The 12,789-nt window shown below is 36.4% G+C and overlaps 1 protein-coding gene across 1 annotated transcript in view; it reads left to right on the top strand.

The window, feature by feature from the left end:
- Positions 1–12,789, top strand: part of LOC139974503 (ubiquitin carboxyl-terminal hydrolase 14-like) — a 13,878-nt gene extending 1,089 nt beyond the window's left edge. Inside the window, exons 2-12 of the mRNA XM_071981690.1 lie at positions 1,017–1,195; positions 2,797–2,901; positions 3,264–3,367; positions 4,077–4,263; positions 5,225–5,379; positions 6,298–6,412; positions 7,001–7,159; positions 7,331–7,456; positions 8,275–8,362; positions 8,711–8,818; positions 10,076–12,789. Coding sequence (XP_071837791.1) covers positions 1,017–1,195; positions 2,797–2,901; positions 3,264–3,367; positions 4,077–4,263; positions 5,225–5,379; positions 6,298–6,412; positions 7,001–7,159; positions 7,331–7,456; positions 8,275–8,362; positions 8,711–8,818; positions 10,076–10,251 — 1,502 coding nt within the window. The 3' untranslated portion in view covers positions 10,252–12,789. The remainder of the gene's footprint in view (positions 1–1,016; positions 1,196–2,796; positions 2,902–3,263; positions 3,368–4,076; positions 4,264–5,224; positions 5,380–6,297; positions 6,413–7,000; positions 7,160–7,330; positions 7,457–8,274; positions 8,363–8,710; positions 8,819–10,075) is intronic.

Here is a 12,789-nt window from a genome sequence, read left to right as displayed (position 1 = left end):
AAGATAGGAATCCCAAAGGCCAATAAATTCCTCAAAATATAGGGGCAGCTCCCAATTAAGACTCTCAAAAAGATAGCTGGTGCCCAAAAGCAAACTCGAATAGCCCCAAAAGTTATTGCGCCTGTTAACCCAGTCTAAGGCTGCCCTGTGAATAAGGTGTATGTGTCTGGCTATTCACAGAGCAGCCCTGCAAATAAGATGCTTGTGTCTGGCTATTCACAGGGCAGCCCTGCAAATAAAGTGTCTGTGTCCGGCTGTTCGCAGGGCAGCCCTGCAAATAAGGTGTCTGTGTCCGGCTGTTCGCAGGCCTGCCCTGTGAATAAGATACTTGTGTCCGTCTATTCGCAGAGCTGCCCTGCGAGTAAGGTGTATGTGTCTGGCTATTCGCAGGGCTGCCCTGCGAATAAGCCCCACCTTTTTTTAATGTATGAATTACAATTGCTTTCTATGTCAATACTTGTATACAGCCTACCATATAAATAAGTACAATTTCAAGGTTGACATGAACCCGGAAGGAATGATAGATTATATTAACTGCACTCAGTGAAATGGTATATTTCTACAATAGTAATTGTTGTTAAAGTTCATGCACATTCATATGCAATATACAGTACTGTACAGTAATGTATTAAAATGCCCATACTGTAGTTGTTGGAATCCAAAATAAATGTAAATGCAAAATAGGTTGTGAACAATTAAAACAAGGAGAAGGAAGTCACTTATGAACAGGTGTATGATGATAGCATTAATTATATATCTTGAGTAAAATGTAATTTACATGTAAGTATGGAATTAGAAATTAAGTTAACACTATTATGATTTTGTTAGCAATGGAAAGAGAGAGTACAAAAGGTGTGAATCTTATCAACAAGTAATTATGCTAGTTTAGGAGCATGTGAATAAAGCCATATATGTATGTACCCCAACTTTCCTTTCATTTAAAGGTTTGGAGCATTCCTATAATCATTTAATGATCTTAAAGTGTTAACGTTTTTGCAATCTCTTCCTCTCTACAGTTCATGTGAAATGGGGAAAGGAGAAGTACAAAGATTTGGAATGTAATACAGAGGAACCACCTCTTGTATTCAAAGCACAACTTTTTGCTCTGACTGGTGTAGAACCAAACAGGCAAAAAGTCATGTTAAAGGGAACTGTGCTAAAAGACACAGACTGGGGAACATTCAAGCTGAAAGATGTAAGTACTTTGAATATTTTCTATTAATCGGTTTATTTATAGCTAAGTCAAGTTTTGATTGGATTAATTTTTTTGAAATTCATGTGACATTCTGGTGGCACACAATGTCAAACTTAAAATGAAGAGAAAAATATTCCACAATGTAAGTTAAAACCTCAATCTCATTATGCAGTCCCTAAGTAGAGATATGGTTGATAGATTGTTACCTATATTTTGACTGGCTAAAGCTTCAATTACTTTGATCAGTGTGATCACAATAGACCGTGGTCTGTCTCGTCACATCATCGGTCAAGGGCCAAGATTATCTTAGTACTGGTATGTAGACCTCTTTTATAAGTATCTCTATATATAAGATATTTTTAAATACAATAATTGCCTTAGATTATAAATTTTCAACAGATCTGATTAAAAGATGCCCAACATTTACCTTTTCTGTTTAGGTTGACTTCAAGTCTTTCTTAAAAAAAGTGCACTTTGACAATAGTGAACTACACTAGTGTTTGCACGGGTTATCCAGGTACCCGGGTACCCGCCCGACGCGATATTACCCGGTTCCTAATTTATTACCCGAATCCTAAGCAAAGTGTGATTTAAAAAAAAAAAAAATTGCCAAACCGACGGTTAGGCTGATTTCCCATTGACTTAGTGTGTTGTTAGGCTACCATGTGTTCGAAGATAACAGCAATAACGAAAGCTTTCCATAGATATCTTATAACTGCGTCACAATTTCAGCTAATAAACAGATGGCTAGGCTAGACTACCCCCATTGACTTAGTATGGTTTTAGGCAACCATGTGGTCGAACGTAACAGCAATAACGAAAGTATTCCATGGATGTCTTATAACTGCGTCACAACTCCAGCAAATAAACAGATGGTTAGGCTTAGCTAGATTTCGCATTGACTTAGTGTGGTGTTAGGCTACCATGTGGAAGAAATTATTATTTATTCATTCGTTTATTTCAAAGAAGGAAAGGCTGACAAGGAATTTTACGCGATGTTTATGGATTAAAGACGGGATAACTAAAAAATAGTAATCGCAAGTGGCTTTTTACTAATCGTTTATTCCAAATGCGATCAAATATTCGCGCAATCTCGCGGCTAATGCGAACCCTGGGCCTGCATAATAGATAGTAGTAGTATTAAAAACTGTTTAAGAGCTAAATTGGATATTTATATGGTTTGATCCAATAGACGTGCACGAGCTAGCATAAGCAGCGGCGGCAGTGCGATGATAGTAGTAATGCTAATTATAATTAAATAATTAAGAAACACAAGCAAATAAAAATTATTGAGGGAGATTTTATACCTTATCTTAGACCTACGTATTTGAACATGAAAACATTGTCAGTAGAGAATATAATGCATTTATTACAGCATCCAATAAGTAATTTCTTGAAAATCGTGATACACGAGGGTAAACAATTTTTTTCCGGGTACCCGGATACCCGACGGGTAACGGCCCTCGGGTACCCGGTTCCCGATTTTTGGACCCGTGTAAACACTAAACTACACACAACTATTGTATTGTGAAACATACAGACTTAACTTTATAGACATTTTATCTGAATGTAATATGTGGTGTTCCTTCTTTCATGTTCAGGGTGCAACATTGCTAATGATGGGGACCAAAGAAGCCCTTCCTGAGGCTCCAGTTGAAAAAACGTTGTTCATAGAAGACTTGACTGAGGAAGAACTTGCCAGTGCAGTAAGTTGATTCATGAATTTCTCTTGTATCCATGGCTACAGTTTTCTTAAAAGAAATGAAAAAATTTTGTTCATTTGTTGTAGTCCAATTTGTTCAAATACGAATTCTCATCGATGTCATGGAACATTTAAAAAAAAATTGTTTGCTCAAAACAGTCATCAACAATTGAAAGGGAGGGAAATGACTGCTTTTAAGCAAATTTACTTTCAATTATTTATTTTTTAATGACAATTTCTTAGTTCTCTTCCATGACTTCAGTGGAATAGATCTATCTTTTCTTTGGATATATGCAAGTACAAACTAAATTTCTGCACATTTGAGTCTTTTCCTCTTCTTTTTAACTTTTGACATTCTCTTTTCAGCTTGAATTTCCAGCTGGGTTAAGCAACCTTGGTAACACATGCTACATGAATGCAACTGTGCAGTGCTTGAGGAGTGTTCCAGAGTTGAAAGAAGCCCTAAGAAAGTAAGTCTTCTTTCTTGATTTTTGGAGCTACATACCTATATCCTGTGTGTGTTCATAATTAAATGCATAATATGGCTTTTAACTGAGAGAATGGCCAAGTTGGTGGTCCCACTCTGTAACAATGACGTGAGGAGTGAGTCACATGATTCCCATGACAGTGAGTATGGACTAACAAAGTATTAAATAGCTCAGTCCTTTATGGTAGGTGTTTCTGTTGACTTTGCATTATGAACATGTTAGTCAATGTCTCCTTCAGTACAATTCCTGTACTGGACTATTATTAATCCAATGCTGACTGGCTGATGTAAATGTAAAACTGTAAATGTAAATAAAATCTTATATAGCCCACTACTCGCGATGCATCAGTCTGCTTTACAAACAATCTAGAATACACAATGACATAAAACAGTGAATACTTAAACAGTAAATACATATACCATATACAGATACAGGAATATGAGATCAAAAAATTATTAAAGCACTGGTGAAGAGTAAAGCAATGAAACAGATTGACTACAAAATCTACAATTTGAATGCTAAAAAGTGAAAATTTCAATTGAAGCTAGAACCTAAAAACCAACACGACAGAACATCATAAAATCTAAAAAATCCTAGAAACCATCATTATAGTGCTCTTGAAAGAGATGCATTTTCAGGTGTGACTTGAAGGAGGTGTGTGTCATATCTTTGCTATGTGTTTTATTTACAGGTATTCAGGAGATCCCAGGTTAACTGCGACAGATACAGCTGTGGGAGTTGTGGCAGCTATGAGGGACCTCTTTGTCCAACTAGATCAGAAGTCTGAAGGGTTTCCTCCTTTTGTGCTATTACAACGCCTGCATGCAGCATTCCCTCACTTTGCTGACAGAACGGAGCAAGGTGTATTCCAGCAGCAGGTCAGTGTTTTTGTTTTATAAGTCATGCTTATTGCTTTAGTACATGTGAAAAGTAACACCAACGTTTGTCTCTCTCTGATATAAGAACAAAAAAGTGGCAGTGGAAAATTAGCTTGAAATTGGGGGGAAAATATAAAGTTCATTTAATAATATAGTCATTTTTGGTCGGTACAGAGTTTATTCTGTTAAGAATTTGAAAACTTGTTGAACTGTTTCCTTCCCAGCATACGTGTGATTTCATCCTTATTTGGACATTTATATGGACAGAGGGGGCATGTTCAACAATATGGTGGTAGAGAAAACCATAGGGTCTCCAGATCTCTGGATAATATTACCTTAAAATAACAAATTATACTAAATAAGTGATTATAATCTTTGTTACTAACTTGAAAACAAGTTTAATTCTCATTCAAATTCAAATTCTTGTGTTTTGAAACACTTTGAATCTGGAAATTACATATATCTGAGATGTGCACATTTTTGAAGTATTAGGAACGCCTTCTGACTCATATCAGATTGCTGCTTTTCTATTCGTGAAGAATTTGTCTAATATCTAAACCAATTTGATGACCTCTTTCCCTTGGTCTTCAACACTTAAAGCAACCGATGTATCGAAACACACACATTCCTTATTTGCAGAAAAACTAGTTTACTGTTGCAAATTGCAGAAAAATAAAGTTTGCATGTGTTAGTGTTTCAGATGAGAGCACACTTTTGGGCGGAAAGACACTATAACCCTCTATATAGTACATTACATAAAAATTATCTCAAGTACATGTGCGTCTTGAAGTATCACACCTCTACTATTCAGTCACCATGCTAATGTCCATGTGTGTCCGTAGTGACATTCATGTAACCGAAACAAAACTCATATCTTGTTATCAACCATCATGTACAGGTTGTAAACAGTTCATGGATACCGTGAATTATTTTCAAGTTTCTACTCTTGTTTCTCCAAAAGGATGCCAATGAGTGTTGGATTCAGATTACGAGAATGTTGCAGCAGAAGTTACCCAGCATAACAGACGCCGGAGAGCCGATGGAGGTTGACGGGGGGGCATCTTCTACAAACAAGGGTTTTATGGATCAGTACTTCCGAGGGGAGTTTGATACCACGTATCCTTTCTCAATTTAGATTTCTAATGGTCTTGTTAATGGGTTTTTCTCTTTTTTTTGGTATCTTTGGTAAATTTCTCCATGAAACAGGGTTTACGGTTAGTCCTGGAACAAACTCCTGGGAGAATTATTGGCTGAAGTGACTTTAGCTAATCCACAAAGAGATCCCTTGAAGTTTTGCTGAAGAAAATAAGAACAAAATTGGCAAATGTTAGCAATATTGATAGGGACATTGTATCAGAAAATTGAAATGGAAACAGGAAATTTATATGCTAACACTTGATAGTATTTGCAAACTTCTGTTATATCATCTTTTAAGTACATCACACCAGCTCTCACAACAATATGAAATAGAAATAGGAAATGTATATATATGCTAACACTTGTGTTGCGTAGTTTGGGGTAATAAGTTCAGGACAATGTTATTCGATGCTCTTCTCCATTTATTATCGGACTCCCCGAAATGCCACTGCTTCCTTTCACAATCTCAAAACATCAAGCCTTCATAACAACCTCTGCTACCTTGCAACACTATCACCGCTATCCTCTCACACAACCTCGGCTTCTCCCTTTTCTTGTCTCTCCTTATTCCCTTCGCTCCTCACCTCACAAAAGCCACAGTCCAACTGCGCTTAACCACTCTCCTCATCTCTAAGCTCTATCCTTTAATCCTATTAGCAAGTCTTTACATGTCTAAGTAATCCCAGCTTTGTAATCCCCTTAAGCTATCCCTAGGACATAAGCAGCTTTCTTCTCATTACTTGCAGACTTCATAGTATTTGCAAACGTCTCTTATATCATCTTTTGAGTACATCACACCAAATCTCTTGAAACCTTTGGGTGCAGAATGAGCAACAGGATTGATTATAAAAGAGACAGAAGTATTTGTTGTCTTTCCTTGACAAAGTTTCTATTCAGTCTAAAGTGTATTGAGGCAGAGGACGAGAAGCCTACCAACTCTAAGGAATCATTTTTTCAGCTGAGTTGTTACATTGACCATGAAGTTAGATACATGCACACAGGGCTACAGTCGGTGAGTAGTCATTAGTTAATTACTATTTGTATCACTTTTATCTTTTGCTCTTCGATCTTTAAAAGGTGAGCTGCCTGTAAAACAATCTATCTTCTTCAGATCTCTTCAACTTCTTTCATCCTTACCTCTTGTATCGATTCTTGTTCCATCCTTGTTATATTATTTACACAAATAGAATGTAAATATTTAAAATAAATACTTTCAAAACCTAAGTACTTTTAAAAAGAGATTCCCCTTTGGCACCGAAATAGATTCACAGAAGATTGGAATTGTAAAGATCTCTGAGAGCCATAGCACTTGCCATGTTCACATTACAGTATGTTAGTGTCCTCTATTAGCATTGCCCTTTAAGTTTCTTAAAAACAGAGTCACAAATAGTCAGTTCCTTTGTCAAAAGTTTTGGCTTGCTTTTATTTTAAACAACACCAGAGAACTATGCCTCATTATTGCACAAACTGATAAATCATTGGATTACATCGTCTACATGTATATTTCATAACGGATGGTCGTTGCCGTCATCTATTTATTAACTGCCCGTATCACTCAACAGAAATCACACAATCGATTTGCCTTTGTTTCCATTTTTAGAGGTTGTCAGAACATATTGAAAAGAATTCTCCGTCGTTGGAGAGGAATGCTCAATACATCAAGGAGTCCAAGTTGAGTCGTCTTCCTGCTTATTTAACCATTCAGATGGTCAGATTCCAGTATAAAGAAAAGGAGAGTATAAATGCCAAGATCCTCAAGGTTAGTAGTGTATCATTAGTGCTTAGCTGAATGCATTACTCTTGCCATCATAGATACTACAATGGCAACTGCTGAAAGAACTTTCTTTGTGTCTGTTGTGAACCCTGTCAATGTTTAATAAACTAAAACAACAACTTATACTAAAGTTCACCCCTATCTGTTTTCTGTCAGGACGTTAAGTTTCCAATGACTTTAGACGTCTGGGATCTATGTTCAGAAACTCTCCAGGAGAAGTTGGTTCCAATGAGAGACAAATTTAAAATTATGGAAGATAAGAAGACTGCTGAGGCCCAAAAGGTAATTTCTTATCTTTTTCCTATATTTTGCTTGTCATGAGAAATTTGTTTCTGTCATTATTATGATTTTTCTTTTATTCTTTCATTTGTCACCCTTCTCAGCCATTTTTAGTTTCACCTTGTATTGTCACCTTTGTTTTTGCAAGTCCTATGTTCCCCTTTGTATAATTAGGTCATTCCATAGGAAGGGAATCAGCTTTGGAACATTTTGGTTTAATGTGAGAAAAGGATTGTGGCATGAAGAAAGAGGGAGATTCATGTCAGTTTTGTTGTCACACTGACAGAAAGTGTTATTGGTGATATTAAACCAACTTGTCTGTGATGGGGTGATGACAAGAGTTGGGGGGGGGGGGGTACATTAAAAACATGAAGCTCTCTTTAGAAGCTGTTTGCATCCTGGTCAGGGATGTATCCAGGGGGAGTAATGGGAGCGATCGCTCCCCGCCCCTTTTTCCCTGAAAAAAAAAATTTAACTTAATACTTAAAACCCTCAGTCTTTCACCTGAAAGTTTGTCTGCTACGTAATACAATACTCTTATTATTGTTTATTTCCCGCAACGTGGGATGCATTTTGGGCAAAAAATTTCTTTGTACATCATGGCCCTCCGTTAAGTGTAATAATGCTCCCTATGTGAGAAATGCCCCTTTTAAAATTCTTCCCCCCCCCCCTCCTTTTTAAATTTCAGGTTACGTCCCTGATCCTGGTAGCTATCTAATTTATGTAATTTTCTGTTCTTTCTCTGGTACATGTAAAGGAGAGTGTTGAAGACATTTTTTATTTTCTAAAACATTTCTCTATGATGTTTTTCCATATTCTAGGCAAAGCAAGAAGGAAAGAAGGTTAAACTGCAGAGTGAAGTGGCTGTCGATGAGGATGCTAAGTACCTTCCCTTTGAATTCTCAGACGGTAAGTGAATATTAAGAAATAGTATTTTCATTACCGAAATTTAGTCCTTCCAGAATAACAAGATTTCAGATGCAACTGTTCGGCACACATTTAGACGGAGCTTATTTAAAAAATTCTTTTGGTTTCACTTGCAATTGGCTTTTTCAAGCAATGTGCTCATTATCAGTAACATTTTTAGGAGTGTGCGTATTTGTACTTATCACCAGGAGTGAAATCTTGTGTAAGATCTGATTTGTCCTGCAGTCTGTCTATTCTGAAGTCCAATTCATTAAAGTTTGATATGTAATATGGTCTCACGATAACGCCTGCTTGACTGTTTATTGTGGTCACTATTGGATCTTATTTCAGATAAAGGTAGTAACAACAGTGGCTATTATGAACTCCAGGCAGTGTTGACTCACCAAGGAAGATCTAGTTCATCTGGCCATTATGTCGGCTGGGTCAAAAGGAAAGGAGGTGAGTGGATCGCAAGGTAGTTTGCTGGAAGTGGTTTCCCTAAGATCAAGTATGCCTTGACCCAAAGATGTAAACACACCAGTGTTCATGAATGTGCACAAATGAAATATGATTTACAGGCTTTTGCATTTTGTGCTTTATATATTCCTTTTATTATGATGATTATTAATTTCAAAGATCAACAAAATCATTAAGTATTAAATAATGTGTAGGTTCTATCCCCTCCCCCCCCATATCCCATCATCCCATCCCCATTCAAACAAAGAAAAATCCAGAAGAGAAGAGGGAAAACCTGATATGCTTCTTGCCTGTGTGGAGCTACCTGGTTATTATGCAAAGTACTATTCATCTCCACATGCATTGTTCTCTGCCATGGCACAAAACAGATTGTTTTCATCCCAGTTTAACCTACAACATGTGCATCGGGTACATAAGAGGACATTGTATCATGAACATCAATAGGATAGATACAACTCATCCATACATACTGTATGTTTACTGTGATATGATGTAATGTGTGTTTGATGATTCATTGATATTGGGTATCTTAAACATACTCAATGCTTCATGGAGGCTTTTCCAGACATTTCAACTCATCCATACATACTTTATGTTTACTGTGATATGATGTAATGTGTGTTTGATGATTCATTGATATTGGGTATCTTAAACATACTCAATGCTTCATAGAGGCTTTTCCAGACATTTCAACTCATCCATACATACTGTATGTTTAATGTGATATGATGTAATGTGTGTTTGATGATTCATTGATATTGGGTATCTTAAACATACTCAATGCTTCATGGAGGCTTTTCCAGACATTTCAACTCATCCATACATACTTTATGTTTACTGTGATATGATGTAATGTGTGTTTGATGATTCATTGATATTGGGTATCTTAAACATACTCAATGCTTCATGGAGGCTTTTCCAGACATTTCAACTCATCCATACATACTGTATGTTTAATGTGATATGATGTAATGTGTGTTTGATGATTCATTGATATTGGGTATCTTAAACATACTCAATGCTCCATAGAGGCTCTCAGGCTTTTCAAAGTGTGAAGCTACCAGTGAATATCATGAATGAATGTGAGAAAATCCATTGGAAATATGCCTCTAAATTTAGCTTTATATCCAACTCAGTCTGCATGATCTTTGGGAAACATGAGGAACAATTGGGCCGAAGAACACAGCCCATTAAAATGTGGGCTCAAGATTTACTTGAATGTCTTTCTCTCTATACCAGATGAATGGATTAAGTTTGATGATGATGATGTATCTCCTGTGACTGCAGAAGACATCTTGAGACTCTCGGGAGGCGGTGACTGGCACTGTGCTTATGTCCTCTTGTATGGCCCTCGGAGTGTGGAGGAGAAATACCTCACAGAGGAAGGGAAAGAGTCAGCAACGGTTGAGTCCTGAATAACATCCAAGATAAACAATAGCATTTATCTTACTATCAGCAATGGGATAAGCCATTCAATAAACTTTTCAGTTTTTGTTGTATTTCATTCATATCAATTTGAATGTGACTGTGGTATGTTATACAATAGAGTTATTTTGAGAGAACACACTTCAATACCAAAGCACATATGTGTTGCTACTTGAAAGTGGTTATGCTTAGGTGTGGTTGGTTTCTGAGAGTAGTTTCCCATTAGCCATTATACAAGCATCGTAACTGTGCAGTATTTTGGCATGTTTGACCACTATATATCAGGCTCAAAGATTGGAACCTGAATTGCACTGTATAACATATAACAACTGTATATTTCCAGTCAATTGGAAGTTAACTGTGGTATGGTCTGCAATAAAGTTCTTTTAAGAGAGAATACATTTCAATACCATAGCACACATGTACTGTTATTGGAATCATGCTTAAACAGTAGAACCTGAATTGCACTGTACAACATTAAATATTTCATGTCAATTGGAAGTTAATTGTGGTATGGTCTGCAATAGAGTTATTTTAAGAGAGAATACATTTCAATACCATAGCACACATGTACTGTTATTGGAATCATGCTCAAACAGTAGAACCTGAATTGCACTGTACAACATTAAATATTTCATGTCAATTGGAAGTTAATTGTGGTATGGTCTGCAATAGAGTTATTTTAAGAGAGAATACATTTCAATACCATAGCACACATGTACTATTATTGGAGTCATGCTCAAACAGTAGAACCTGAATTGCACTGTATAACATTAAATATTTCATGTCAATTGGAAGTTAACTGTGGTATGGTCTGCCATAAAGTTCTTTTAAGAGAGAATGTATTTCAGTTCCATAGCACAACAAATTTAACGTTCAAACTTTGTGTAGCAGTTTAGAAGGCTCTGAATTTGGTCTCCTCTAGAAATGTAGGGATAAGTAAAACACCTGTCCTCCATTTAAAATCCATTCAAAGGGGAATGTAAGACGATTAGTTGTATAATTGGTAAGTAGTTAATTCATCGTTGTTCGTATATAAGCAGACGTTAAGTCATACTCTTATGTGTTGGATGAAAGCATAGAGGTTAAACATGTGGTTTGACCATGATATGAAAGTAGCTTTCGGCGATTAATTGACAATTTTACTAAGTTATTCAAGTATTACTAAAAAATAAAGATTGCTATAGATGTGCTTAACCACCTATGATATCTTTTCATAAAAAAAAACCTGCTTTTATATTATGGATAAGGTTCATGTGAAACCTTTCATATTTGAAATGGTTGGAGAGCATTTGATAACTGCCTTAGTCTTCTTTAATTTATTGGAAAGAGAAAAATAGTATTTGTGTTAATATTAAGAAACCTTTGAACATATTGTTTGGGACAGCATCAAACTGTAGTAATGGAGACATCAGACATCCAATATCCAATATCTAGGCTTGCTCGTACAATGGTTGGTAATTGTTACACAGTCTGTCAGGATAAGGTGGTTGTCTTGAACTAATGAGGTGTGTAGGGTGGGCATAGGCCAGTGGTACCTAAGCATTTTGGAAGCATTACCCAAAATGCCCTCTTTTTTCCAAGCCCATACTCTGCCCACATGTCTTCTCTATGTAGAACAGACATTGCACACTGTTGGAAGAGAGAGAACCAGTTAACTTGGTCGCCTTGTACTGTTGGAAGAAAAAGAAGCAGTTAATTTGGTTGCCTTGTGTAGTAAGTGTATTTCATCGTTAGTTATATGGTCATACACTAAAGTACATCACAGCATGTTACATAGTATAACAACATACAGAGAGGCCTGAACCAATGAATCTACCATATGTTTCAACAATATCATTTCTTTTTCTTGCTGTCAACAACAGAGCCATATACTTCTCTCAACCCCCTCCGCCTGCCCCCCCCCACCCCAACAAAAAAGAGAGGAAATAATAATCTGATCCAGGGGTAACTTATCCACAGGTAGGGAAGCACTGGCCAATTGGATGTTTTCTTTCATTGGGTGATTTAATGATAAGTATACAGTGAAACTGGACCACAAAGTCCAGCATTCTTCAAAGGAGATACCAAATTATGTCCAAATTGTTTACGATTTAGCAAATGAAAACCTTTTCTTTTCCTTAGAAAAGTGTTAATAGAGCTGGTGGTGAGTGTACTTTTCTGTCCCTATGCCTATTTTACTTAATACCCTATGATGATGTGAAAAGGTGTACCATTTTCATTAGCCTTATAAGTTATCAATATTCAGTATGTACCAACATACTGTAGCTCTCTGGTTCACTTTTGAGTATACTTTGCTTCCCAGTATACATTCTCCCCATAAAATAAGCAACTACCTTCAGGATAAACTCATTCTTTAGCAGAGTGGTATTACAGATTGTTTTTTTCTTTATTATCTTGATACCCAAATTAATGTAGATTTTCTTTTTATTATGCATCAACAAGTAAATGATGTCCAAGAGAAGGAAGGAATGTGAACAATATAACAAAAATAATTGAATCAATACAGTTTTGTTATGATTACATCA

Source organism: Apostichopus japonicus, chromosome 9 (assembly GCF_037975245.1).
Source record: "Apostichopus japonicus isolate 1M-3 chromosome 9, ASM3797524v1, whole genome shotgun sequence".
NCBI classification, from domain to species: Eukaryota; Metazoa; Echinodermata; class Holothuroidea; order Aspidochirotida; family Stichopodidae; genus Apostichopus; species Apostichopus japonicus.
The sequence above is the reverse complement of the archived record's forward strand: the minus strand, read 5'-3'. Positions and strand labels throughout refer to the sequence as shown.